Source organism: Lathamus discolor, chromosome 17 (genome assembly GCF_037157495.1).
Source record: "Lathamus discolor isolate bLatDis1 chromosome 17, bLatDis1.hap1, whole genome shotgun sequence".
Lineage (NCBI taxonomy): Eukaryota > Metazoa > Chordata > Aves > Psittaciformes > Psittacidae > Lathamus > Lathamus discolor.
Genome location: NC_088900.1, coordinates 6,383,321 through 6,411,180, shown reverse-complemented (window position 1 = coordinate 6,411,180; position 27,860 = coordinate 6,383,321). Strand labels below are relative to the sequence as shown.

The window sequence follows — 27,860 nt, the reverse complement described above, 5'->3', positions numbered from 1 at the left end:
CCTGCTCCCCGCGGGGAACGCTGCCTACGGGGCCCGCAGCGCCCCGCGCCTCGGCCGGGCGGCCGCGCCGGGGCCGAGCGGGGCGGCGGGCATGGCGGCGCGGCGCTCCCCGCCCCGGAAAGCGCCATCGCGCCCGCCCGCCCCCCGCCCGCCGGCGGAAGCGGCCGCGGCCGCGGCCCCGCGCGGCTCCCGCGGCCTCCCCGCAGCCCCCGGCCCCGGCTGCGGCGCGGCCCGGCCCGGCGGTACCGGCGGGCGGCGGGCCGGGGCGTCGCGTCGCCATGGCAACGGGCGCCGGGGGCCCGCCCCGCCCGCACTACAGCCCCCGGCAGGCGCCGCCGCAGTAGGACGTCACGCATCCCTCCAGCCAGTCCGACGCCGGGCGGCCTGTGCGGACCAATGGCAGTTGGCCGGGGGCGGGCGTTAGCGCTGCTCGGGACCCGGATGTGACGGCAGCTCCAGGCAACCCGTGAGCGTCCGTGGAGGCGGCGGCGGCGTGGCCGGGCCGGGGCCCGGGGCTTGGCCGTGCGGGGTGAGCGGGGGGCCCGGAGCGGGGCCAGCCCCGCCTTGAGGGACGGGAGCGGGTGTGGAGCGAGTCCCCGCCTCGGGAGCGTTGGTCGGGTCCGTTCGGGGAGGGAGCGGCGCGGCGCTGCCTGGGCTCGGGGCGGCCCCGGGAGTTAAGCCCGGCATTAACCGTTGCCCCTGGGCCTCCCTTTACATAAGGCTCTAAACCCGGCGCGGGCGGAGGCGGCGGCTCAGCGCCGGGCATGCGGGGCACGTCCTGCACCCGGGGCGCATCGCTGCGCCGCAGAGGTGCGCGGGCAGCCCGGTCCCTGCGGGGACACCGGGTGCGGCTGATCATCACCGTGCTTCCTGTCGCTTCCTTCGTGCCGCCAGATGCAGAAAGCCGTGGAAGAGCCTGTGGTGCGCATTGGTGACCAGATCATCCTGGAAGAAAATTACGATGAGACCTATGTCCCCAGTGAGCAAGGTAACAGATCCTGCCCTCCCCGGCGCTGGGGTTCGTGCATGCAAGTCACTGCCAGTGTGTTAAGAAAATCGGAATTGGGGAGAGTATGAGGGTAGAATAAATGGGATTTTATAGAAGACTTTAGCTTTGTGGTTGTAAAGATAACTGCCGTTTTGCAGTCTGTGTCCAGCCTGGCAGGGAACCATGGCACAGTGCATCCACTGACACATGGGCCACGCTGGCAGCTCTGTTTCCTCTGCGTGCCCCTGTGCCTTAGTTGGGGAAGTTGGCTTTATTGCTTGGTGCCTGGTGCACGTCATCTCCACTGGTTCCTCTTCTGTTTTCCAGAAGTCCAGGATTATGCCCGGGCGATCGGGATCGACCCCAAGAAGGAGCCGGAGCTGCTGTGGCTGGCCAGGGAAGGCATCGTGGCCCTGTTGCCGCCTGGGTGGAAGCCTTGGTGAGAGCTCTGTCAGTGGCTGGGTTCCTGCCCTTCCCCGCTCTGTGGTGCCCGCATCAGTGGCAGTCTGATGGGGGCAATGCCACAGGAGATATGCTTCCTGTGGATGCTTGGGTCTTTTTGGGGTGGTGGAATAGAGGGAAAGAGCATTTGGGAAGTTGGATGTGAACGTGAGCAGTCTGCAGGAGGGCTGCTTCCTCACACCAGTGTGTCTTTGGGCTCTTGGTGATTCAGTAAGGATGTGCTGGAAGGTGCAGCTCTATCTGTATGTGCTCTTTCATCTTTTCATGGTGTTTCTGCCATACAGCCAAGACATCACCGGTGAGATTTATTACTTCAACTTTGCTAATGGCCAATCCGTGTGGGACCACCCGTGTGATGATCACTACAGAGAGCTTGTCATTCAGGAGCGAGAGAAGCTGCTGGCGTGTGGCAGCTTGAAAAAGAAAGAGAAGAAGAAGAAAGAAAAGAAAGAGAAGAAGAGCAAGAAAGAGAAGCAGTCATTGAAGCAGCTTGCTGTGAGTAGACTCCACTTGCAGTGCTTCTGGGGAGGCTGGGCAGAGATTGCACATGATAAATGTACGCTTTTGGGAGAAGCAGAATGAGACTGCAGTCAAATCACCTGTTGTTGCTGTCATAGATGCTGTCTAGAAATGTCATTGTCTTCCTCTGGGAACAGCAGGATCGTTTTGCTCTGTTCTGCCCAAACTCTTTGTCCATAAGTAATTGCCTCAGTTTAATAAGAAGTTAGTGGATCTCCTGTTCTGAAGTAAGAAATGATCTGAAAGGTCAGTGCGTTTAACGTTAATGGATTGCTGTGCTGCTGGGGGTGCCCAGCTGCGGCTCCACCACGTCACTAACTCAGGTTTCCAGTTACCAGCATGTGGTAGTGCTCACTGATAAGAACTATGACTATAAATATCAGATAAAGTGCAGATTACCCTGCAAGTTTTAATTAGCCCAGTGGAAGCGGGTTTATCTTTGCTGAAGGACAGCTAACATCCTCTGCTCTGCATTAACTCATAGTTAATGGCCATCTGCAGAAAATAATCAGTGTGATTTATTCTGTTACAGTGGAATGTGTGATTTATTCTGTTGCCATTGCCGTGGCAGCGACTTTGTGGAAGAAGGATTGGTGCACATTCATCTCCCTGCTCCTCAGCCTGAGAGTGATTTAGCTCTGCTTTCAGTCTGCAGCCTGGTGCAGACACAGCGCAGAGGAGCTGTGATGTCTGAATGTGCACGTGCTCTGCTGGAGCATGAGCTGGTGTATGTGCTGCAGAGAGAACCCTGGCATGTGTGCTCCGAGCTGAACCTGTGCACTGTCATGGGGTGGGAGCTCCATGGTTGTGGTCATGTTTCTAGGGGAGGGTAACTTGATGTCAAACATGAGCTGCTCAGAGGAGAGGATGTTGGATGGCTCCTTGGGCTCTTGCTGCCCGTTGAAGGGGAGACGTGTATTCAGGAGCTTCTTATGGATGTGCTGCAGCAGAGCTGCTTTGTGCTGTCTGTAACTTTTCCACTGGTGTAAGGTGAGGAAGCAGCCTGGATCTCTGTCTAAAAGGAGGTGGTAACTGCAGCTTGCGGAGAATAGGAGGCTTCTTGCCATCAGAATAGTTTCTCCTTCACTCATTTCATGCTGTGCAGAGCAGCAGGGCAGAAGGGGAGCTGCCCAGTTTGCCTTGGGTGCATGGCACTGCGTAAGAGCCCTCCCATTGGGTGCTGTGCGTGGGTACGTGTGAGCTGGTGTGGTGGCTGTTGTTCTTGCTTTGGTTTGGAGTGATGCCCATTGATTTTCTGGATTGCCTTGCTGCTGTAAAGTAAACCACTGTATTCAGATGGGCCTTTGGAAGACAAAATGTGTGAGTAAATCAAAGGGTGTATCATGTGCTGGGCATTGCTGGGCGTTGGGTCTCACAGGCAGCTTTCAGTGGCGGTGGGTCTCATGTGGGCTTGGTCCTGTCTGTTGTGAGGAGCCGTGTCCCGTGCTGTGTCAGTGAGCCCTGTGCACGTTCCAGCCCGCAGGCACGCTGCTGGCGCCCGTGCAGGTGCCCCCGGGGGGCCTTGCCCCGCTACGTGGGGTCCCAGCACCCCTGCTCCCCGGCCTGCGCCCCAGCCCGCTCCCCCTGCAGCACGGCAGCCCCGCGCCCGCCGGCCTCGACACCGGAGCAGGGACACAGGTAAGGTCCTGGCCCTGGGAATGCGCTGCAGAACATCTCGGGATGGGGACACTGAGAAGCATTTGTGATGTCTTGAGATGCTTTTGTCTGTTAAACCCCACTTCCCTGCTGTCCCTCACCATACCGCTGTTCTCTTGCTGTTTCCAGGGAGCCCAGTACTAAATCTGTGCTGAGCTTTCTTCTGCTGTGATTAGCAGATTAAAGAAAGAAGTGTTTCAGTTTCTGTTGGCAGGAGAAGTCTGTTAAGTTCATCTTAGTAGAAGATGATTTGTGTGATGTGCATTACAGATGATGTAATGCAGTAAATCATGTTGTCCCTCAACTATTTGCTAAGAATAACAAGTGAAAAGCAGAGTTTTCTGGATGAATACAAGGTTTCCAAGCAGGTCAGTCTTTCGAAAGGAAACAAACCCAGTGTAGTGCCAAACATACAGGTCAGCACCTTCACTGAAGGTTTTAGTCTGGCTGAGCCTTATCACTGGTGATTTCAAGCACTTTGTTTTTATTATGGGCTGGGCTGGACTGAACCAGTGTTTTGAGGCACAGGCAGGTTTTGCAGCTCTCATCGTAGAGGACAGGACCCTCTGATCTAAGGCACAGCATGGCCTCATAAGGAATATGTGCTCTCCCAGCTGGCCATGGCTCTAGCAGAACAAGGGTAGCAGCACAACCCGGGCGCCTTCTTGGAATTCAGCAGCTCCCCTGCTGCTGGCAGTGTCTCAGTGCGTTTGTATCTCCCCTTTCCCTGGGCTGTCCTCTCACCTCCCTTCTCTTTGGCCCCACAGCCTGCAGAGACCTGTAAGGCCACCAACCAGATGAAGAAGTCGCTGGGCTTGGTCTGTGAAGAGGAGAGTTCCTTGAACCCAGGGGCTATAGATAAAGTGAGAAGTGAAGAGGAAGAAAGTGAAAATGAGGTGGGTTGTGCCTTGGTTCTTAACATGAGTCAGCAACTGTAGTGCAGGAGGCCTCAAAGAACGAAAAACTGATGCTCTGGTGGTTGACCGTAGCTGTTCCATTTGACTCAGGGCCTTAGTTTGTGCTGTGTTTCCTCTGCGTTGTTGGGTCACCAAAAAGCATCTAATCCTTTTCTGTCATGGTACTCCCTATAAGTCATGGTCTGCCATGAGGTAATTCCAAAAGGAGGGGGCTGTAGATGTGTTGCCTTGGAGCAGCGCTATAGCTTTACTGTCTTATTTTGAGGCTTAGGGATTGCAGGGGTCAGAACTCAGTCTTGACCATCCCCTTTTTACTTTTCCATACTTTAGAGTTCCCATGAGACACGAGGACTGTTCAAAAACCTGCACGTGGATGTCAGTGCCCTGGGAGGCAGCTTTGCCTCTGAGGTAAGCCATTTGTGAGCAGGAGCAACCTGGAGCAGGCTGATGGAGAGGGAGGCACAGCAGCAGGGTTGGGGAGTGTATGGGAAGCCAGATGCGGTCTGCAGGGGACAGGGGGGGTGTGTGTTGGAGGCAAATTTGTGCTTGAAGGAGGATGCTTGTGGTTTGGTGGGTGGGATTTGAGGAGATGGCAGCTTTGCCCATGTTGGAGCTTTGTTTCATTCTAAAGCAGAGAAATCTGAAGTGATGTAGGTGTGACAGGCAAGCTGGCGAAGGGCTCTTCAACAGCAGAAAGGGGAGAGCCTCGGAGCAGATGTGCCACTGTGCTTGCTGTAGGAGGAAGGCTTGTTGAGGAAGGTTTGCTTCTGCGCTGCTTGTTTCAGTGAGTGTAGAAAGAAGTCTTGTTCTCAGCTGAAGTGGCAATGGTGGCACTGGGGAGAGCAGAGGGGAATGTGCTCTGGAAATGCCTTTCTCATGCTTAGTTCCACAGGAGTCTTAAACCTTTCATGTGCACTGCGTGTGGTCACCTGGAAGCTGTTTTCTTCCTTCTTGCACTGCTGACATTCTGTGGCTGGGGCACAGCGTCAGCAGCGACTTGAGGACACGTGTGGGCTCGTGCAGACATTGCCTTTCCATGCCTCTTAGCAGTGATGAGGCTTAAGGTGACAAGGGCACAATGGGAAGTGCGTGGCAAGCAGCTCTGGTGATGCAGCCCGACGGTGCTGACATTAATCCTGTCTCACTGCTTTGAAATCCCGTTCCACTGTCTGAAAAGCAAATTAATTTCTCTTAAAGTGTTGTACAGTATTTGCCTTATCCTGTTTGCAGCACACAAAAAGTAAGCTGTCAAGGGCTTTGGTAGTGAAAGCCATTACAGTGCTGGGTGGAACTGCAGAGGCTTATGCTAATGTAGGGAGAAAGAAGGGGCTGACACTCTGGTCTCCAAACAAGCAGCAGCCTTTTAGGGTCCAGTTCATCACTGGAAGGTTAACGTGTCCAGAACAGAGCTGTCTTGGCATTTCAGTGCAGGGCTTCAGGCATCTATAGTGAAATGGCAGCTGCTGCCCAACAGCCAGGCTCAGTTAACCCAGATGGGGGGTATCTTAGTCCTGGTATTAGAACCCCCCTGGAAAAGGTAATTCTGGTATGCTTCCATGAGATGGCAGTAGAAAAGCATTCCTATGAGCAAGCCTAAGCCTGGTTCTCCAGCTCCTTTGCAGAAAGGGAGGAAAGGATTTGTAGGGCAAGCCTTAAGGGGGGAAATCTAAGGTGTAATGGGGTGAAGTGATAAAAACTTCGTGGCCTCGTGTAGCCTGTGCGTCAAGGTCGAATACCTGTGTTCAGAGAAAAGCAGCGTGAGGGTTTAGTGACTTGCTGAGACACAAGGATGCTGCGGGAGAGGGGCGACTGCATTGAACGTGGAATGAGTGTCTGGAGAGAGGGAAGAGAGGTGGAAAGGAATGCTGCCTCCCTCTGTGGGCTTTTCTGGGGCAAGGAGGGAGTTACCTGGGAAAGAGGCAGTGCAAATGAAACCCAAGTCAGGTGCTGGGGACCTTGAGGAATGAGGCTTATGTGTCATTAGAATGTACTCTTGGTGAGAGGGCCTCATGTAGGAAGCTTGGTTGTCTTGGCTTAGCTCTTGCCCAAACCCAGCTTCCTTGTCTCCTGAATTCCTGAGCTGGAATAGTCACTGCAGGCACGTGAGACTCTAACATACAGAAGGGCTTTGGGATACTGCTGGAAGGGGCAAGAGGAGGAAAAGGTCTGGAAGCATCTCTGGTGCCTGGGGACGTGGTCGCGCAGCAGCAGAAGCGATCCCCTGCTGGCGCGCTTGCAGCTTGGGAGGTTTAGTGCTCTGCCTCCTGTCCAGGTCAGTCTCTGGGTAAACACTGGGGTCAGGGGTCCTTTGTGTGGGGGGAGGTTGCCACACGAGGCTGCTCTGTCAGATGGAGATGTGTGAACAGGAGCTGTCTGTAAATAAACCCTGTGCAACAGAGCTTGTGTGGTACTGCCGAGATGCAGGGAGCAGAGCTGCTGCTTCCCGGGAAACAAAGGCGTCCATGAAACACCAGTGCAGGGATGACAGTGGAAGGGGAGGATGGCTCCTGTGTCCACAGCCTTGCTCTCTCCGTGCTGGGGGCGCGTGGCTGAGAACTGCTGTAGTGAGCCACAGCAAAGCACGCAGACGTAAAGGGTTTTGTGGGGGAATGTGGGCCTGGGAGCTGCTGAGCTCCTGTGGGCTCCTTTCCCAAGCTGGAAAGCTGTTGAGCTGGAGGGCAGATGCAGTGGGTGAGACGCAGGGCTGTGACCCGTCACATCTGGATGACCTGAGCAGCTTGGAAAGGAGGTGTGAGGACTTTTGCTAGTGGATGCGTTACCTCACCCACTAGGAGAAGAGCAAAGCAGAGGAGGAAGACTGTGGCAGCTGGGTAGCTGATGCTGCTGATGCTGCTGATGCTGACCTCCAGCACCGAAGAAGCCCTGCAGAAGAAGCTGGCAGCCTGAGAGAGGTGATGAGTGGCTCTGATATCATGGCTCTGTTCTCATGATGTCACCGAAGCTGTGCATGCAGTAGGCAGCTTTGAGTGTTGTGGTGTGTGCCTGATAGCTGCTTGGTTTGTTTCTTTGGCTGGTTATTGTATTACATGCATGGAGAGAGGTGTAAACTTAAAACGCCAGGGCAGATGCTACCCAGGTGAGGTCTGTCGAACCTAACCCCCCTTGGACTTCAGTGAATCGTGCTCTTTGAGATGAGCAGGGCTCAGTTTTGGGGGCTGCTGTTCATCCTGATGATTCATCTCTGGATCAGATGCCTTTCCCAAAGCTGGTCCCATTGGTACTGATGTGCTTTTCTCCAGGCTTGTGCTGATCACTGGAAGTCTGGACATAAGGATTTGATGGGCAGAAATTTCACATCAGTTAGCGTCACTCAGCTGCGGGGAAAATGTGTTACAGCTTGTGAAAAGATCAGCGAAAGCCAATTATATCCTGACTGACTTGTCCCAGCCCTGAAATCCATGGAAAATCCATAGCCTGTTTGTGCACAGGGAAAACCTCCCTCCTCCTCCACCTGTGTGCCTGATTGGCAGAGCTCTTCCAGGGACTTGCTTTTGTGAGCATTGAGGTGTAATGCTGACAAAAGCTTTGTCTGTATCTGTGCTTAAAGCAGGATTCTACCAGCTAAAGAGATTATGCTGGGATGTTTCAGTAACTGAGGTAAACTTGCCTGGAGAGAATCCTTTGTGTGCACAGTGTTACTGGAGTCATTGGTGTATTCTGTTGTGGCGTTGTGCTCCTCAAAGGGAAGTGTCTCTGTACTGTTTTACGTGTACATCTGTGTACATAAACCGCATTGCTCTCATCAGGCATACCTTTCCTTGGGTGCTGTCAGATGCCCTGGAGAGAGGGCTCGAGGAGAACTCTAAATCAAGCCTTTCCCAAAGGGAATACAACTTTCCAGGTGCCCTCAACCCCAGATAAAAGTGAGGACTGCTTCAGTGTTACTGCCATGGGGCAGTGCCTCTGGCACAAGCCTGTCTGCGATCAGGTGCTATGGAGCCTTGGTGGCTGGCTGGTGGTTCAGTGGTGTGTGCTCGAACCTCTGCTGGGCAGGCACCACACTGGAAAGGGGCCATAGACTTTGGTTTGAATCGCAGGTGGGGCTCTGGGCTGCAGCTCTTTGGGTAGCTGGTGATGAGCTTTCTCTGTTGTCCTGACGGATGCTGATGGATGGTGCTCTCAGCCCCGGGAAGGTCCCACACACCAGCACTGGGCTGGGAGAGGCGCTGTCAGTGCGCTGCTGCTCTGGCTTTCAAGCTGACAGCATTCCAGTTGCACTCTGATAAAAATACATCGTTAAAATATGCGGTCTGTGTGTGGTACATGCTGTACACAGGATGCAGCTAATGTTTGACAAGACACCACAGCATTAATAAAACAGTGAGAAAGTGGGACGTGCTAGCAGTTTTGTTTGCATGCTGATGAGGGAACCTTTTCCTGCTTCCTCCTGGCTGTCGTGCTCGTTCTCGTGAGCTGTGTGGCCTCCCCACTGCTGGAGAGGCACCTGAACCTCGCGGTGACTAAGCTTTAATGCGGGATTGTGTTCTCTTTGAGTGTGCTCTGTCAGTCACAGCCCTCTTCTGAGCTCAGAGCTTAAACTGGTGCCTGCCCTCCGGTTTGTCCCACTGGGAGGTGGGATGCTTGCAGCTTGTCTGCTCCTCTCTGCTTGATTTCAGGCAGAAGTTACGTGTCCAGTACCAGCTTCATGTAAATTTCCATCTCTCACTGAACAGATGAAGGGTGGAAGCAGAAGTGGGTCTCCTGCAGAACATGCAGGGTGCTCCCAGGGGCTGATGGACCTAGGTCAACCACAGGTACCTTTATGCACTGAGCCCCTGTGGATAGATATCCACAACAGATTAACAAACCAGAACCAAACCCCAAACAACTCTGAGCCCAGCAGGTGACTGTGTATATCCCAGTGGAGTTCCTGGTCTTTGAAAGGGACTTTGTGAAAAGAAATCAAACTGGTCTGGAAGTCACCCAAAGCTCTGTGACTGTGCTGTAGCAGAACCCATGCTGTTTCTGACTGCTGCCTCCTCCCAGAGAGGGGGTAAAGGATGTTGTACCTATAATCGTGTTTGACTTGCTGCCTAGAAGGAGTCTGTAAAATCCAGACGTGCTGAGGAAGGGCAAAAGTTTTCCTTGGATTCCGATGACGCGTGCCCTCCGACTCCCATCGAAGTCCTTCTTGGCGATGCTGACAGCAGCCTGTCTGACCACAACAAGGACGAGTCCGGGGGGAAACACACTGGGAATGACCTACTGGGCAAGCCCGATCCTGAGGTGGAATGTGACATCTCTGCTGCTGCTGAGCTGCCGCAGTCCCTGGGGGAAAAGAGCGCAGCAGGGGTAGATATGCCCAGTGGTCCTGGGCCACCTCGAGCTGCATCTCCGGCTGCTGAACCTGCTGAGGGAGATCAGCAGGTAAACCTGGCTTCTCCCATTGACCCCCTGTCTGTTGCTGAAGAGATGGTGAATGAAATGAGGGAAGAAGCAGCAGCCGATCTGGAAGCAGATGGCAAGCTGGGTGCTGGCGAAGTAAGAGACCTCCCTGCGTGGCTCGGTTTGGTGTGGAAGCTGCCGTGCCTGTTCCTGTTGCCTTGTAAGGCCCTGCTTCAGCAAAGCTCTTGGAGCACTTACGTGTCTTCTGTGAAGGCAGCGTAAGCGCTTTCCTAGTCAGCGGGGTGTTCCTGGGGGGGGCACAAGTGCTCTGAATTCCCAGATCAGCATCTTTAGCACTGAGCTGGGAAATCATTGTGTTCTGCATGCACAAAGTGCTGTCCAAAGCAACCGACAGGCAGCAACCCTGGACTGAGACGTGGGTTTCGAGTCTTGGAGGAGAAATAAGTCTCAGCTTTCAGTGCTGCCATCTGTACTAAGCAAGCAGGTTTATAATGAAGTTCACACCAAGCCCAGCTGTCCGTGCTGCTTTGTTTCTCTCCTTCTGTTGTTTCTCTCAGCTTATGCAGAGATGGGACAAAAGTGTCAAGTGAGCTGCCAGCCGTGATACTCGCAGCTCCGGAGGGATGCGATGGGAGGTGCGGGTCAGAGTGGGAAGGACGGTACCTGGAGGCTGGCTCGGAGCTGCAGCTCTCATCTGTGAGCATGGTGCCTCCCTGCCTGCAGCTTTCCTAGGAGGAGGAGAAGCAGCTAGAACCGGGGTAGCTGATTGTGCCATCTCTGGCACCATTGAGCGTCACAAGGTGCAGATGGGTTCCTGGCCTGGCCCCTGCAACTGGGGTGCCAGACAGACACATGCTCTGGTTCAGTGTCTTCCAGAAATGCTAGAATATGAGAGCTGATAAACTCCCTCCTTCCACTCTAGCTTTGTTCCTGCTGATTTTGATGATTTTTCTAGGTCCATTGCTGTGTAACATCCTTAAGAGATGATAAGTGATAAAACTGAGCCTGGAAAACACGTTCTGTCCCAGAGAGCTGGAAGTTGAAAGCTTTGCTTTTACACTTACCTGCCCACTTGCTTTATGCGTCTGGGTAGCTCTGCTGAAGTCAGCAGGGTTCTGCGGGTGTTCACACTGAACAGAGGAGCCCTTGCTGCAGTTAGGCATGCCAAAGTGTATCTTTAAAGACCTTTTAAGACCATACTGTTCTGTGTGGCTTTACCCATTTGTGTGGTGGGCTGGGGAGCTCTTGGAGCTACAGAGATCTGTGCAGAAGGAGCAAAGCGCACGAAGCAAATGCCTTTTGTCAGGAGTATTTGAGGAGCACTTCCTTGCCCTCCCCAGTCCCCTCTCCTCCCCCTGTGCCCCTGTGATATTTTGTGCTTGTCTCGTGGGTCACTATGCTATGGAGAGGCCAGATTTGTCTTCCCACATCGGTTGTCACCTTGTTGGGAATGCCAGTGTGAAGCTGCAGGGACGTGTACTGTACGTGAAGCTGCTATAGGACGTGTACAGGCTCTAACACACGTCTCCTCTTGGCTTTCAAAGACATCAGAGGCCAGCGACTGTGTGGAGGACTTGCAAGTCTCTAACTGCTTGGACCGTGAGGTGATGTGGCCTGTGGTGAGTCACTGAAAGCTCCTTGTCCCTTGGGTGGGACACGGTGCCACGCGTGCCTGCAGGACTGGGGTAGTCGTCTCCTGTGTCCTGTAACCTGTGCTATTGGTTTCAATAGCTGTGTTCCAAGCTGTGTGAGGATTTGGGTCCAGTCTCGGGGTCTCTGGCCAAACCTGTGTGTGCTCATCGGCTGCTGACCCTTTCCTCCTTTCTGCTTTAGGACATGGGCATCAAGAACTGGCTTTCTGAGCAGGTACCAGATGTGGAGGATCTGTCTGCTGCTGTGGACAGCCCCATGTGCAAGGTCAGTTCTCTGTGTGTGATCAGGGACCAGTCTGGATCAAATGCTGTATTGTGGTGCAGCAGTAACAGGATGATGCCGTTGGTGTAGGGGCTTTGCAGAGACAAACACAAGTGATGTGCTTAGCGTCAGGGGTTACAGCAGCACTACCAGTGCATTGGCTTGTCTGCAGAGGTGAGATGTAGGTATCTACACAAGGAACAAACTCTGAGTGCAGGTGGCTTGTGAGGGCTGCAGCATGTAATCTCAAACAGGAGCTTCCCTGCCCCAGGAGGTCAATGGCTTTCCAAGGGAATGGTGGGAAGCTGAGTCTCTTTCCTTTCGTGGGTATATTTGTCCCTTTCTTTCCCTTAAGCAGATGGGAAGGATTTGTGTACCAGAACACGAGTGTGTAGATGGGAGGAAAAGGAGGCTGGCTCCCTCTGACAGATTTTGGTCTAGGGAAGCTTATTTTTAAGCATTTGGTTGTCTTGTCTGCTTTCATGTAAGGGGAGAAACAGGCTCCTTTCAGTGAGTCCGTGGCACATGAAGGAGTGTACATGTGCTTGCACATCTGTGTTTCCTGTACTGTGTTAGCCCAGGTTACATCTAGGACCAGGCAGCTCTGCCTGAGCAAGTGCTGTGCATCTTGAGGTTTTCTCCTTGTCTTCTCAGCACACGATGGAGCTGATTGCTCAGCTGCACGCTGCAGCTACCCTCTCTGCACCACCTCGGTGGGCACATGCATGTGTGCTGGCTCCAGCTGCGCTCCTCAGCCTTGCTCTGACTGTGAGCTGATGGGCTATGCTGAAGGAGCCCTACGTGGCAACCTCCTCACCTGCCCGGCAGAGAGGAGCCATGCGGGTTGTGAGGGTGTCTGCAGATCACACCTGTCCTCTTGTGCCTAATAATGAGCATAATCAGATGTGAAGGGAAAACAAACCATGCACCTGCTGTGTTCCCCTTCCCTGCTGCTGCAGCACGGGCATCGTGCATACAAATGTCAGGTTGGAGCAGCCACGTCTGGAGTTCATTACAGCCCTGTCTGGAGCAGTGAGGTGGGTTTAAAACACTGCTGCACAGCAGCTGCACAGGCAGTGCTGGAGAGTTTTGGTTGAGCGCCTTTGGCAGGAGCTGTGGTAGCTTGCAGGGCCTGTGTGCTGCTTCCTGCTAGACCTGGCTTCTCTGCTCACAGTGGGGAATCTGCTCCCTTCACCCTTCACTTAACAGGCATTTAAAGTGCTGGCATCCTGTTTGCTGGCCCTGCTGCTGCACAGGGGGTGATGGTGGTGAGGAGATGGAAGCAGGCATGCAATGTAAGCTGGTGTGTGCTGGAGACAGTGAGATCCTCCTGCTGAGGTCCTGTGGGATCTGTGCTGTGCGGAGGGAGGAGACAGGGAGGTGGGATGGCAGATAACAGACTGTGTCCAGGAGGCTGGCTTTGTATCATGAGTGTGGGGCAGGGCAGAAAACAGAGCTGTGTCAGCACTGGGACTGCTGGGGTCCTGAGGGTTGAAATCAGCCCTTGTTCCTTGCAGGCAGGTGTTGTTCTCACCTTCTCCATGTGTCCATAGATTCCTGCAGCTTGTGATTTCCATGGCAGGACTGCCCTCCTTGGCAAGGCCGGTGGGGCAGGGGTGCAGCCGTGGCTGCAGGCGTGGGCTCAGCAGCATTACCCTGGTTATCCCTGTTCCCAGTGAGGTCTCATTCCCCATTTATCTCTCCTTTCCCCTCCGCAGGCAGCGGTGACAGAGCCCATTTTGAGGCAGGAAACATTTGCTGAGCCGCTCGGTTCGCGGGAATTGCAGTCATTACTTACAGCGGGGCAGGAGGGAGGCTGGCGGGGGCTGCCTGCGGGAGCTGCGGCCGGGCTGATGGGATGGAAGGTGACAGCACTCGCAGGGAATCCTTCTGCTGTTTGCTCTGCTGAGCACGTGCATAAATTACCGCTGCTTTAATTCCGTGTTGGTTTAGCCCTGCTCCACAGCACGCTCCCTCCTGTGCCTCCGCGCCCCAAGAGCTTGGGGATGGGACCAGGAACCTCCGCAGAGGATGAGGCCTCGCTGCTTTCTTTCATGGGGCTGACAGCTTCAAGAGGGGAGCTCTTCCCTCCCCAGGTAGACAGCACAGTGCCTGCTGTGTGTGCCTGCTGTGGGGACAGGCAGGTGGGAGAGGGAGCAGCAGCTGACTACTCCATATTCAAATATTTGCTGTTCGTGTGTCAGGTATTTACTGTGTCATAAATAAGCCACTTTAGCACCAAACCCACTCTGCTCTGGAGCAAGGAGTCTGGAATCCCTGCGTAGGTGAGACCCTGGGGATACTGCCCATCACCATCTGCCTGAGAGCCAGGATGTGAGGCAGGGCTGAGTGCTGGTGTGATTTTGGGCGCAGCCAACACATCAGTTTGCTTTATGGCCACTGCCCATTATTTTACTTCTCTGTGTGTGACATTCCTCATTTAGGAGATTTTTGTCCAACACTTTCTGGGGAGTTGAGTTTTTGGTAAGAGGACCTTCAGGAAAACCACACCTGCATCCAAACTGCTCAGTGCTGGCAGGGAATTCATCTTCTGTGCTGGAAAAACAGCCCCCAGACCCTAACTTGAGACACCCTGGGGAGCTGAGCTCCCAGGCCTGTTGGTTGTGCTGCTGGAAGCATTCCTGCAAGGCATTCCTGTGATGCTTTGAGACCCTTGGTTACCTACAGGAGAGGAGGCTGGCACGTTCGGCTGGGATTCTGGAGCAACCCCTGGATGCTCTTTGGTCCCTGGGCTCAGTGCTGATGCACTGAACCAGAGGGTGCTGCCCTTCAGCAGGACCACTGTGTGGTCCTGTGAGGCTTGGATGGGGAAGGAGCCAGCAAACTCCACACTTTGCTTTTACCTGCAGGCCCAGGAGCTGGGAGAAGAGGAAAAAGACCAAAGCAAAGCAAGTATAGAGGAAGAGCAAAGCAAAAGAACAAAAGCTGCCGAGAGGTACGGTACAAACAGAGCAACAAAGGAGGTGTGGACAGCCCCAGCTCTGGATGAATTTCCTGTCGTGTCCCCCCTGCTCTGCTTTGGTGTCTGCAACCTGTGCAGGCGTCCCCTGTAGAACACCCCGAGATGCTGTTTTCTCACTAAGCCTCTCTCTTCTCCTTCCACCTTCTTAGTACTGTCTCAGCAGACTTCAGCTTTGTTTCAGCTTCCTGGTAGCTTCTGGCTCTCATTTCCTTGTGGCTGCCCCAGATGTGGAGGTGCCCTCGGCTTCCCTCACAGCTCTGACTTCTCTCTAAGGCTGTGAACATCAGGCTTGTGCCAGGATGGTCTGAACTTGGGCTCTCTCAAGCCCTTCCCCTCCCTCTGAGAGCTGCAGCGTGTGGCATTTATAGATGAATCGTGTCAAACCTCTTAGCCTCTGCACAGTTACGTGTACTCTGGGGCACTGGGGACAAGAAGCTGTTGCTGTGCCAGGAACACTTGTGAACAGAAGAAGCTGCAGTCCATCTTAATGACTGCCTGCGTGCAGTTGGGATTTGCAGCCTTGTTCTTAGAGGAGCTGTTCATGTGAAGGTCCCCCAGAATGTGCCTGCAGGAATTGCCTCCTTATCGCTTGGTACCTGCTTCCCATCTGTGCATCCTCTCCTCCTCTCTGCCTGTAAAGCTAGCTCCTGCTTGCTTTGCCTCTCTTCTCTGTACTTCCAAGGTGAAGTAGGGTTGTAGATGTAAATGTGCCTGCCAGTATTCCCATCTGTAACTTGGACAACAGTGTGAGTATTGCTAATAGGGCTGACTTAGCCTGGGGACATTCTGTGAGGACCTGGAAAGAGAGGGGGGTAATCCAGGGATTAATTCAGCATTTTGAGCCTGGCACCCATGCCATCCTCAGCTGCCTGTTAGCCTCAGTGGCTGGGAGGTTTGCTGTGCCTTTGGCAGACCCATATTGGAGCAATGGGTCCCGCTGGCAGGCACTGCTACCTGCAGCAGCCCCAGACTGATCTGTGCTAACCCAGTCTTCTGTTCCCTCTTTTGTGCTGCAAAGCGGGAGGGATCAGAGTGCTTGTGAGACACCGCAGGAGAAGAGGTTTGCTTTAGAGACCCCTGCTGAGGAGGAGGCCATGGCAGCAGAGTCGGAGGAGGGCTCGCTGGATATCCCAGGCAGTCTGGAGGAGCTTGCTGCCCCACAGGAAGCGTAAGGGCTTTGTTTAAGTCCCTGGTGTTGTAAACATAACAGCGTTTGTCCCTTTGTTCCCCTTTGTGGTGGTAGACGCTGGGGTGTGAAGTCGGTGCACCAGGAGATGCGGTTTGGTGGGCACAGCAGTGCTTCAGCATCTCCATATGCAAATCCAAGCAGCTGTTCCACTCAGTGCCAAGTGAACAGCCTGTCCTGGGCAGGGGAGAGCAGCAGCTCGGCCCCTGGGCTCTGTGGCACAGGAGCCGTGGGCTGGAGGGAAGTTGCTTTGTGCTTGGAGGAGCCTCCTCCTCTTTGCCAGCGTTGCTAATGAGGCTGGGAGCGTTCACCCTGCTTTGGGAGATGCTTTCACACAGAGAGGGGGAGCAACAGAACCCAGCCAATCACCCCAGTTTTCCAGTCACTGGAGCACTGGTTGCTTTAGGATATAATAAGCTCAGAGCAGAGGATGCAGAGCTCAGGTTCCTTGCTAAAGCCAGGGCTCTGTTGCTGCACTAAATAGCTGCTCTTTGCAGATCCATCCCCGCAGTTCCTCTGCCATAGCAGAGCTCAGTAGAAGTGGTTGTGCTGACTTTGCTTTGTGTGCCAAGTGACGGACCCGCAGGTGCAATGGGGGAAAGCAGGCAGTGCCTCCCAGGACTGAGTGCTGGAGAAGGGATCTGTGATGTGGGCACCAGCACAGGATCTCCCTTTCCCCCCAGGAATCGTGTTGAGCTCTGTAAATGTGTGTGTGTTGGACGGATCTCCCTTTAGGCAAGAACTGGGGCAGAAGGAAGACCATGCTAAAAGGTGGAAGTGGCAGAGCAGGAGATGAACACCACCTTCTGCAGGCTCCTCTGCTCAGGCCCAGAGCAGGCAGCATTACATGGAAGCAGTAATGAAGTGGGTTTTTTCCAGAACCCAACTGCTCCTTCCTGTCCTGTTCTTTTTGCTAATGGCTGCACAAGTGACCTTTTCTCTTCTGACTCAAGCCTGTATTGCTGGGGCTGCTATTTCCTTGATTGCTGGCAAAACAGAAGTCCCTCTGCCTTATGCTAGCACAGAGCATGATGAGACCTTGCTGCTCCAGCTTTCACTAGCGAACAATGAGTATTTTCTTAGCTCAATCTTCATTTTCCCCTCTTTCCCCTTCAGCCTCTCTCAGACCTTATAATTTTACTGCTCTCTGTCCAAAAAAACCTTAATTAGAAGCAGATTGGGTTTGAATTTGTGGAGTGCTTTGGGCTTTCTGTTGCTTGGAGCTGCCAGGCTCCCAGCATACTTCAGACTGCAGTGGCAGGGAAGTACCTGGTCCAGCAGCAGCACGCTGCTAGTCCCTGGGCTGCACACAGGTACTGCCTGTATCTGCTTTAGTGCCTGGCTTTCAGAGCTGCTAGAGCCTTCCTGTTCCCCTTGCAAGGTAGTCTCTAGTGGTACAAAGCAGGAGTTATCAGGACCTGAGTGCTGCTGGGGTTAAGTTATCAGAGTTCCTCTGGGAGTCAACCCATGGGGGCATCCTCACACTGGTACTGGAGGTAATGCACTGCCACTGCTCAACCTGGAGCGTGCGCTCTCTGTTCCCCAGCAGCCTTGTGAGGAGAGCCTGTGTGTACCCACCTTGTGTCCTGCCTCTCTGCCTGCCTGTGCTGCTGATCCTCAGCTCCTGTAAGCTAACCAGCAAGGGACGTGGTCCATTGGGGTTCTCTCCTCCTTTCCCTTGGACAGTGATGTTTCTAGAGGAGGTGGCTCTGGGATTCTTGGTTTGGGGGGATGTTGCTGTTCCTTTATGTGACTCAGTTTTCCATCACACTTTTGCTAAAGGAGCCTTCTCTTTTTAGTAGGCAACCTGAGGAGCAACCCGAACACGAGCAGTCCTTGAACCAGCCTAGTGAAGAGTCCCTGGAGGGAGCAGCCGATGAGCTGGAGCACAGGCAAGAGATAACACACCTATTGCAAGCACAGGAGGAGAAAAGTCAGCAGTTCCAGGAGGAGATGAGGCAGCTGGAGGAGGAGGAGGAAGCTGAGAAGCTTCGTCAGCAAAAACAAAAATCCCTCAGGTACTTCCTTCTGTTACTCCATCTCCCTCCTGTTTCTGCTCTGAGCTGTGATTTCATTGCTGGGGGCCCCAGGCTTGGGCTGCTATAGGCCATCACCTTGGAGGTGGTGCTGCTTTGCAGAGCCGTTGACAAAGGAGGCAAGAAAAAGGCTTTTGGGGAGGAGGCGTGCAGGGCTTTGCCTGGCACAGGCAGTGGTGTGTGTGAGGATCTGCGCATCTCAGTGGGCAGTGGTCTGCTGGCAGTGCTGTGTGCGGAGAGCACGGCCTGCCTCAGGAAGAGGAGAGAGCATTCCCACATCTCCTGCGGGATGAGCTCTGGTTCCGTGCACATGCAGCTTGCAGAGCTCTGAACCTGTCTCTTATGGTTAATCTGGGAGAAGTTTCCAGCTCGGTGCTTGGAGCTTTACCGCCTGGCCAGTGTTCAAACCCTGCCTGGATGGTAGTAACAGGACTGCAAATTGGAGCATTAGAGGAGATGAGGTTACCCCAGAGGACCCATCTGAACCTCTGGTACCGTATGTTCTACAGAGGGACTTCCAAACAAGGCTTTAAGGAATAGGGCATCCAGGTTCCTTGGCTGGGAGCCTGCTTTCATTTAATAGGAGTTGAGTGAATTTACCAGGAAAACACCCAGCCCTGAGTGCTATCCATGAGGATGCAGCACACTGTAACAGAGGTTTGATGCTCCTGTGCCAGCAGCCAGATTCTGGTGCATGGAGGGGAATTGTTGGTCTGGAGCCCTGAGAATGCCTCACTTGGGCAGGCACAGCCGGTGGGAGCAGCAGCTGATCCCTTGGGGAGGTGGTTTGAAGATATTGAAGCCTCCTGAACCTTGTTTCTGTTTTTGGCTGCTCATCTCTCAGGGCTCTACGGGAAGATTTGGCAAAGGTCTCTGAGGAGGAAGAGCTGCGTATTAGAAAGGAAGAAACTGAGAGACTCTCAAAGCTGCAAGCTGAAATTGCCTTGGAGACCAAAGCAGAGGAGGAGAAGATAAGGTGGGAAGTTTTCCTGCCATCCCTGGGGATGTAAACTGCTGCTTTGGGAGGGAAGCATCTCACATGTCACCAGCAACTGCTCCAAGTGGAGGTGTTAGCCCTCCTGAGTCTCCTGTGGCTGGTACCCTGCTGAGGTAGCAAGTACAAGGCCCGAAATGTGATGCTGTGTTGCTGTGATGTTGGGCCACAGCTCTGGGCCACATTAGTGAAAGAAATGGCACCTGTAAGGAGAGGAGCAATTTGCAGCATAGCTTGGTTTGAGCTGATGTCTCTGTTTAACAGCTCTTAAGGTCTGTGGAAGCAATTGGAGGAGGCAGACACTGGAAAACCTACAACTGGTTATTTCCTATTTCACTGCTGACTGGCTGCTTTGCTGTTTCTTTCCAAAGCCTTAATTGGTACACTGGTGAATGGTGTGCTGTGATTCTCAGTTTCTTCTGGCTTGCGTGTGCTGTCATCTCTTGGCTCTGGTTCCTAAATGGAGTCCAGTGGTAAAATACCAACTTCTATCTGTACTCTTGTTGCAAACCTACCAGGGCAGAGCAAGAGACCACACTGCAGAAACTAAGAGAAGAGTGGGAATTCCAGCAGGTGATGGAGAAGGAGAGCCTGGAGAGGAAGCAGCAGCTTGTTTTGGAGCAAATGAAGCTGGAAATGGAGGAAGTTCAGCAGAAAGAGATGACCAAGCTGGAACATGAGAAGGAACAATCCCTGAGTGAGCTCAGGTTGAGATTAGATGGGGAAAAGGAGAAGGTGAGATCTTTATGCCCAGCTAGGCCTTGTGTTGCAAAGTTAAAGCATTGAGATAAAATAACACCAACATGTGCTTTAACAATGGCTCACTTAAAACAGGAAAGATGCTAGGTATGATGTTAGAGGCTGATTGAGGTGGGGAGGAGTACTCCCCCAGGTTTTATTGCAGTGGTGGTTAAATAACAATTACTTAAATGGCCGTGTTGCATGTGAAGAAGAGAGAAAGATCACTGTGTGTCTGCCAAGCTAAACGAAGCCACTTTATCTGATCACCTCTTTGGCTGCTGCTTTAGTCCTCCTGAGAGCCTGGGCAGTTCAGAGTCCTTCCAGCACAGCATGATTGAGATCCACTGAGATCTCCTTGCGTGTGCTCTGGTTTGGAAGGGGTTTACCATTGTGCTTTTGATGCTTGTGGATAGATGATAATGGCAAATGTATCTTGTGTGGTGTGTCCCCACACATGGAGGTTTTCCAGCAGTCTGTCTTGCTCCTGTGCCTGTAGGCAATGGAAGAGCTGGAGAAGGAGTTTGCAAGTGAACTTCGGCAGCTGAAATCGGCAGCAGAAGAGAAGCATCGTAAGGTAAGGGCTGGTGTCCTTACAGTGTAAATAGCTTTCTCCCACACTGCCACCAAAGGTGCCCAAGGAGGGTGGTGTTAATGTTTTCCACTTGCTAAATGTGGTTCTGGTCTGGCTCAGCATTTGGACGAGCTCCAAGCAGGGGGAGGTGAGACTGCACACACTGGTCTTTGCCATGCTGCTTGCTCTCTGTAGGAGGACACTGAATGGATCTTGTCAGAAGGGTGACAAATCTCTGGGGGTGGCTTTCATGGCAGGTCATTTCCAGCCTGCAAACCCAGATAGCAGAGGCACAGAGGAGCGAGGAGGCTCAGCTGCGGGAAGACTTGCAGAGAGCAGAGCAGAAAGTGCAGTTGAAAGCCTATCGACTGACAGAATACGAGCGCGAGGCAAGTATTCACCTTGGATTGCTGATGGTTCCTCACCATCTTCTCACTGGATGTGTACTGGGGTCTGAGAGGCCACATGCCCTACCTGGGGGTGACGGTGATGCCCGAGGGGAAAGAACACCCCTACAGCATCTTAACCTCACCAGGGTGCTTTGTGCTACCTGGGCCACAGCCTGATCCCACTTGCAAAGTACTCTGAGCTTCAGTCCCTCTGCTCATGTGTGAGTTGTTCCCTGGGGGGGCTGCTGGTGTCTGATGCTGTAGTTCAGAGAAACATCTTCTTGTGTCACCCCTGCAGCTCAGCGAGCTGATGAGAGAGAAACGCCAGGAAGTGGAGAAGGACCATGAGAGGAAAATGGAGAGGATGAAACGGGAGCATCAGGAGGCCCTGTCACGGATTCAGGATCAGTATGAGGAGGAGGTACTGCTGGGTGAGAACAGTGGGGTTAGGAGGTGACTGGTGGCTTGCTCAGTTGGGCTGACACAGCTACTTGCCAGTCCTGTCTATCTCAGCCGCTCCTAGAAGTGGAAATAGTCTTTCTGGGCATTTTTGCCATGACGTAAAGTGAATTTAGGCTGGGGTTATAAGGGTGCGCTGTCAAAATGTTCTCTGTGAAGGCAACTTCCACATGCTTCTGTGGATTTCTGCATGACATTTGTGGGAGCCGGTTTTGGAAAGCCTTCTGCCTCCCATTTTTGACTATACAGTCAGCAGTACGTGACACAACCTCAGTTTCATGGGCTGTTTCTTCTTTCTTGAGCCATTTCCTTAACAGCATTGTCCCTGTAAGCGAAAGGTTCTAACCTGCTGTAGCTGGTGTTAGCTCCGGGCTCGCTCTCTGTGCGGTCGCGATGCTTTGCTGGAGAACCCTGGGCTTCGCTCAGTGCTGTTCCTGGTTGTGTTTGGCACCAAACAGGAGAGGAAGCAAAGAGCAGAGCTGCAGGAGGGCCTGCGGGGCGAGCTGGGGCGCCTGCGGCAGCGGCACGAGGCAGAGGTGCAGGCGCTGCAGGCAGAGCTGGGCGAGCGGCTCGCGGCGCTGCAGCACAGGCAGCGGGAGAAGGTGAGCGTGTGCTGGGCTGCTTGGCATGGCCTGGGTGCCCTGGCACCTCGTGTGCCTCCCACCCGCTGCACCACAATGGGCAGGATGTGCTTTCCCAGGTCCTGGCATGGTGGCAGAGCTCTGCCTGGTGAGGGAGGAACTCATGCTGCTCTTTAACTCAGCATCTCTGTGCAGGAGAGGAAAGTGCAGGAATTGGAAGGCGAGCTGGAGATGCGCATGAAGAGCGTGCAGAGCAGGTCAGCAGAGCTCCTGAACCGGGTGAGTCCCCACGGGTCTCCCGGCCTCTCCTGGGAGGCTTTGCAGAAGTGCTCAGCCAGGGCTTTTGCTGCCATGCAGGTTACAGGTAAAACTCCCATCTCCAGTCAGAGTGGGGCTAAGTGCTCCTGGCAGTACAGCCTCGTGGCTGGTCTTTGCGGTGAAAGACAGTAAATGGCTGTAAAAGTGACAGGGGGATCATTAAAGCCTTTCAAGGTGGCATGTTCTGCTCGGCATCGTGTCAGATTTCAGTCAGCCCCTTCCTGATTTACCTCCTCTTCTCCCTGCTGCTGTGAAAAGAGTGAGGGTTTCTGGATCTTGGGTAGCAGTGGGAGAGGGAAGCACTCCAAATGCTCCAGTGGAGCTGGCAGAAATCACTGGCTGATGCTCTCGCCTGCCAGATCTCTTAAGTCCTGGCCCGTGCCAAGGGCTGTAGATAACATTGCTTCTGTCAGCCCTTCCTTTCCCAGCAGCACTGGGGTGAGGAAGTGAAAAGGTGGAGAAATCCTGGAGGAGAGCAGAGGCTTCACAAAAGCAGGATCCTGCAGAAATGGCCATGAGCCGTGACCGCTGCAGGGGAATGCAGATATGCCCAACTTCTCCCTCGAAGTCAAATAGAGGAAGGGGATCTTGAGCGTGTGTGTGTGGGGGGAATAAAGCAAAGCTGACAGCAATCCTCAGGTTTTGAAATGGTCTTGGGACTTAGGCCTGACCTGCTGCAGGTGCTGCTGGGCATCAGCATCTCCTCCCTCTGGCACTCACCTGCTGTCTGACCTGTGTACAGGAGGAGTCTCTGAGGAAGAAGAGGCAGCAGCTGCTGGAGGAAGACAGGCAGGCGAAGCTGGAACGAGACGTACGTATGCCTTGGCTCTGCAGAGGTGCTGTGCTGCTCTTCCTTTGGGGATGAGGGCAGCACACTACAACTGTGGCTTTGAGAAAGCAAACTGCTTCCCCTAAGTTGTGAGTGTGAAGGTCTGGAGTGCCATCCTGCTGGCAGTTTGATCAGCTCCAAGCTGTTTCCTAAGAGAAGGAGCCAGTTCTGTGCCTCCAGGGCTGGCGCCTGGTGTGTGCCTGTGTAGCTCTGGGACCTCCTGTGCGCTGTGCAGGTAGCCAGCTCCTGCACGTTGTGCGCCTTTTGCTTTGGTGCTGGGGAGATAACTGTGAGGGATTCTTTGGCTTTCTTCTAGGAAGCTGCTTTAGCCTCTCAGCTCCGGCTAGAGGAGAGCAGGAAGGAGCATTCCAGCCTCCTGGAGTCCATCCGGCAGCTGCAGAAGTCTGTGGAAGAGCTCCAGGACAAGAAAGCGGAGCTGGAGGCTCAGGTGGATTTGCTGCAGACCCGAAAGCAGAGGCTGCAGAAGCGCAAGAGGTGAGAGCTTGAGGGATTTCCTCTGACACAAACACATCTACCCTCTGCCCCGACAGAAACCTCCCTCAGGCCTCTCTCTTACCTCTGAGCTGCTCCTGTGCTGGACCGTATTCCTTCAGAATCCTAATGGTGTTTCACTGCATGCTGAGGGCATGGAGGTCCTGGGCTCCATTTCCAGATCTATTATTCACTTGCTGTGTAATTTTGCCCCTTCACCTCTGCTTGTCACATTCATTTGGCTTCTCTCCACCTGTCTGGTGAGGTTAATAAGATGCTTTGAGGGACGGGTTCCTGGGCTAGATGGACCTGCAGTGTAATCAAGTGCTGTCTTTTGTGTGGCAGTGAGCTGGACGCAGCCATCAGAAGCAAACAGGACACTTTGAAACAACTGGAGGCAGAAGAAAGCGTGGAATCTCCAAAGGAGGAAGCTGAGCTCCGTGCTGAAGACCTGGGAGAAGCTAGTCAAGCTGTGAGTAAAGCAGACTGTAAGGGTGCTTGCCATGTGAGATCTGAGGCTGTAACTCCCTTGAAAATCCCAGCTTTTGTTCCTTCTGGTTGAAGTCAGTTGAGATGCAGTGATGCATTTTTCTTTGCCAGGGCACATCAGTATGTTTAGGGCTGATTTCTGTCTCTTATTACTGGGAGGAAAGGAGTGTGGGATACTTGAGTGCCCTTGGAGTCAAAACAGGGATGGAAATGTCTTTGTTGCTTTTGAAAAGTCCCACGAAGAGCATCCCTGGCACTGATTTTGGATCTGGGCTACCCTGGTGATGGCATTGGGAATGTTGGCTCCTAATTGGGTTCTCACGGGGTTCTAGGGTTCTGTTTCCCATACAAATGTCAGTTGTTTCTGTGTTTCAACTCCTCAGCACTCATCTGGAGAGCCTGTTTCCCCAGCCGCCCAAAGCCATGAGGACAGCGACCTCCAGTTTGATCAGTGAGTATCTTACACAGCTGCTTCTGGAGAAGGGTTTGCTTTGGCCTTACGAGCAGGAGGGCACAGCACAGGGAAGCAGGAGCATGCGTGTCTCTCTCATGTAGTGTCAGGAGCTACATCTCTGCGGAAGGGATCTCCATCAGGAATGCCAAGGAGTTCCTGGTGACCCAGACCCGCTCCATGAGGAAGAGGCACATGGCACTGAAAGCTGCAAAGCAGCAGTGGCGCCAGGACATGCAGAAGGCCCAAGAGGTGGTGCAGGATCCCGAGAGCTCCCAGCACCTGGAGGGCATGCGCAAGAACCTGGAAGAGGTGAGCGGTGCAGCCCAGTTGCTTGCTGCAGTGCAGGAGCTTGGCTTTAGTTGAAGCTCTTGGGGCCTTCAAGTGGCGGAAGTGTCACCTCCTTTTCCTGGGGGTGAACTGGCTTTGAGGCTTGTGCTCTGCCCTGTGTACATTCCATTTCCCACACTCTCCAAGATTTGGGAGCAACTTTGCTCCAGCAGCATCATTTCCAGTGCTGAGTAGGAGTGAGATAATGAAAGTCACCCCAACCACTAACGCGGTTCTTTCCTGTCGTTCTGGTTCACTTCTCCTCCTTGGCTCGGCTGTTGACCCCCTGCAGGAAGCCAAGCAGTTGGACAAGATGAAGTCTGCTATGCGGAAAGGACAGGTACTGCTCAAGAAGAAAGAAGAGAAGCTGAGCCAGCTGGAGTCCTCGCTGCTGGAGGAGGTAACAACCAGCATCACTGCTGCTCGGGCCTGCCCAGCTGCGCTCCAACCTGCCCAGAGCCCCTTTCCCTGTGCTGGAGTCTCTGCAGGGCTGTTGGTCCCTGTTGGTGAGGCTGTTTACGGTGGCCAGAGAGTGGTGCTTGCCAGTAGAGCTGGGTTTCGGAAACACGTTCTCTGAGAGCAGAATAGGGACCCAAATAAGACTTGCCTTAAACCACAACAGCAATACAGCATGTCTTATTTGGGTCATTTTCCTTCTTTTGCCCAGCTTTCAGATGAAGACACACTGAAGAGTGCTGCATGCAAGAAGATGGTGACCTTTGATCTCAGCAACTCTGAGGACACAAACAGCACATCCAGTGTAAATGTAAATCAGCCTGAATGTGAGTGCCTGACTGTCATTTGCAAGGGAATTGCTGTTATGTTTATGGCTGTGTGAAGGGGTACAGTAGAACTGGGAGGGATGGGGCAGGGAGACCAGATGCGCACACTTGTGCATATCCAGACTTGTCTGGCAGGCCCTTTTCTTGCAAGGTGGGAGGATCGTGTCCTTGCTGTCATGGTTCTGCTCCACTCTGTGCCCAAGCAGCCTCCAAGGCACAAATCCTGGCTGCAAAGCCTCTGTATCCCACTTAGCACAGATCGATTGGCCTCAGCTTGGACAGGGAAGGTCTCCTGTCTCCCCTGCCTTCCCAGTGACCCCTCTTTTCCCCTCTTTCCCACCAGTTGATTTGAGAGCTGATTTGCAGGCTGTCCCCGAGCCAGACAAGGTCAGGTTCCTGACAGAGTCTGTGATGCGTATCTCTAGTGAACTCGACAGGGTCCTTGGTGTCTTGGGCTCTCTGAGCAACCAGCAGTCTCCACTCTTCACCTCGACGCCTCGTGACAGCACCCCTGTTTCTACGTGTGCCTCCTTGCCAGGACTTCATGCAGGCGGCTCCCGGCTGCCCCCGCCAAGGACGTCTTTGGCGGACCAGTTGGCCTGGAGCTCTGGGCTGAGCTCTAGTGACTCTTTCGCAGCTGGACGCTCAGTGGACAGCGTCCTGGCAGACAAATGGCACAAGTATTTCCCAGGTAAGTCCCTGTCTTTGCTCCGTCTGCTTGCTTGCTTTTGATTTCACAGCCCTACAAGTTCTCACTGTGTTCCCTGCAGCACTGGTAAGGCCAGATCCTCTGGTGCTGCTGATAGGAAGGGTGCTAATGAGATAAGGAATAAGAGCTTCATTCCAGGAAGTGCAGCATATGGCTGATCTGGTTTCTGGAGCAGTTCAGCCTTTAATATACACCCAAGAAAGCAGTTCTTGCTCAAGAAGGGGCCCTGCTTCACTGAAAGCTTCCTGTGACCTGCAGGTAGATTCACCATCTCTGTTTCTTTAACACCAGTCTGTCCTTGGCAGGTGGCTCAGCTTGTGGGGATGATGTGCCCATAGTACAGGAAAGCAAATGCACCCAGATATAAATGCTGCTGATTTTGGGGGGGCTGTATTTAATCTCTCTTTTCCAGGTGGGTTCCCATCGCACACTGGAAGTTCCAGGCTTCTGGACAACAAGCTGGGATACGTACCTGCAGAGTAAGGGTCTTGTTCCTTGAGTTCTTGTTTCATTGTGGTGCTTTTCTTTCTGTGGAATGATTTATAGGTCACACCATATACCATGTAGATAACAAAGTCATAAGGTACATGTTAAGTAGACAAGTTAGATGTCATCAGTTACTCATTGCCACATGCTCAGTCTTGGGTCATTGTGGGTGTGGGATCATTTCTGCCTAGACCCCGCTTTTCCCACTTGCACCGTCTCTTTCTGTCTCCTGTACAACAGGGAGCAGATCCGGCTGTTGCAGCGCTCCCAGTTCCAGAGCTGTGAGTCAGACAGGACAAGTATTGAAGGAATGATTGGGATGAACGAGAAATGGCTGAAAGACTTCACGAGGGAATCAAAACTGTATCCTTTGCCTGGGTCCCTAATTGCGCTCCAGCTTCCTGCAGCAGGTCAGAGCAGAGAGCAGGAGGTGAGTGAATCAGGAGCTGTAAAGCACTGAAAGCATCAGGGACTTTGCTCCGGGCACTCCCTGCTGAGCAGCCTGCAGTGAGGGACAGTGTCTTGAGGCCGGGGTGCCTGGAGATGCGTGGCCCTGGCATGGCTGGGGCTCCCTGTCCGAGCTCTCCCTCGCTCCAGCTCAGTTTTAAGGCACGTTGTAGCGTGTGCTTGGGCCAAATGGGGGAGAGCTCCCTGTTCTGTCAGTGGGGATGGTTCCAGGCTCTTGTTGTAGCTGCGTTACACCGGAGCTCTTGGTATTTCCTCAGCAGTGTGACTGGTATTAGCAGCAAATCCCTCGCGCTGTCCTGAGCGCCGTGCTCCTTTGAATTCCCTAATCCCCCTTTAATTCCATTTGACTTGGGTGCAGCAGGCTAAATGCAGCACATGTGTCCAAGCCTGGCTTCTGCCCCTCGGTACCTGTCCTGTCTGCTGGCTCTGCTCATGCCTGCTGATGCCTCACCTAAGCCAGGCTTTTCCTTCACCCAGCTGCCAGGCCTCTCTTCCCAGGGGCACAGAAGCCCCCCGCCAGCAGCTCCAGCATACTTCAGCTAAGACTGGATGAAAACAGGCAAATCAAACTCTACCATTACTAAAGGGTGAGCCTTGGCTCTGCAGAGATGGTGGCGGGGGCCACACATTGGTTCCTGTGATTCCCAACCGTCTCTGCTGCGTCTTTGTGCTGTGCCCTTGAAATAAAGTCTTTTTCCAAGAGAGCGGAGGAAGGAGGAAGTGAACTTCCCAGGTGGATTCTT

General features: G+C 53.5%; 1 protein-coding gene across 8 annotated transcripts; it reads left to right on the top strand.

Annotated features, from left to right (window-relative positions):
• The first annotated feature begins 299 nt into the window (after positions 1-299).
• CEP164 (centrosomal protein 164) lies at positions 300-27,821 on the top strand. Of its 8 annotated transcripts, none has more exons than XM_065697401.1 (31): positions 300-466; positions 895-988; positions 1,316-1,427; positions 1,735-1,945; positions 3,446-3,607; positions 4,393-4,521; positions 4,873-4,950; positions 9,601-10,044; positions 11,454-11,528; positions 11,743-11,826; positions 14,694-14,779; positions 15,825-15,974; positions 17,792-18,010; positions 18,873-19,004; positions 19,541-19,757; positions 20,260-20,337; positions 20,592-20,723; positions 21,022-21,144; positions 21,641-21,784; positions 21,959-22,042; positions 22,824-22,892; positions 23,227-23,405; positions 23,748-23,874; positions 24,275-24,342; positions 24,447-24,654; positions 24,965-25,072; positions 25,340-25,454; positions 25,798-26,145; positions 26,576-26,642; positions 26,890-27,012; positions 27,602-27,821. In XM_065697401.1, the coding sequence occupies exons 2-31, from the start codon at positions 895-897 to the stop codon at positions 27,699-27,701; spliced, it is 4,266 nt and encodes a 1,421-aa protein (XP_065553473.1). In that variant the 5' UTR covers positions 300-466; the 3' UTR covers positions 27,702-27,821. The 8 variants fall into 8 exon arrangements, with proteins under 8 accessions (XP_065553473.1, XP_065553474.1, XP_065553472.1 ...); XM_065697402.1 differs by having other exon boundaries at positions 300-529; positions 9,604-10,044; XM_065697400.1 differs by having other exon boundaries at positions 300-529.
• The last annotated feature ends 39 nt before the right edge of the window (positions 27,822-27,860 follow it).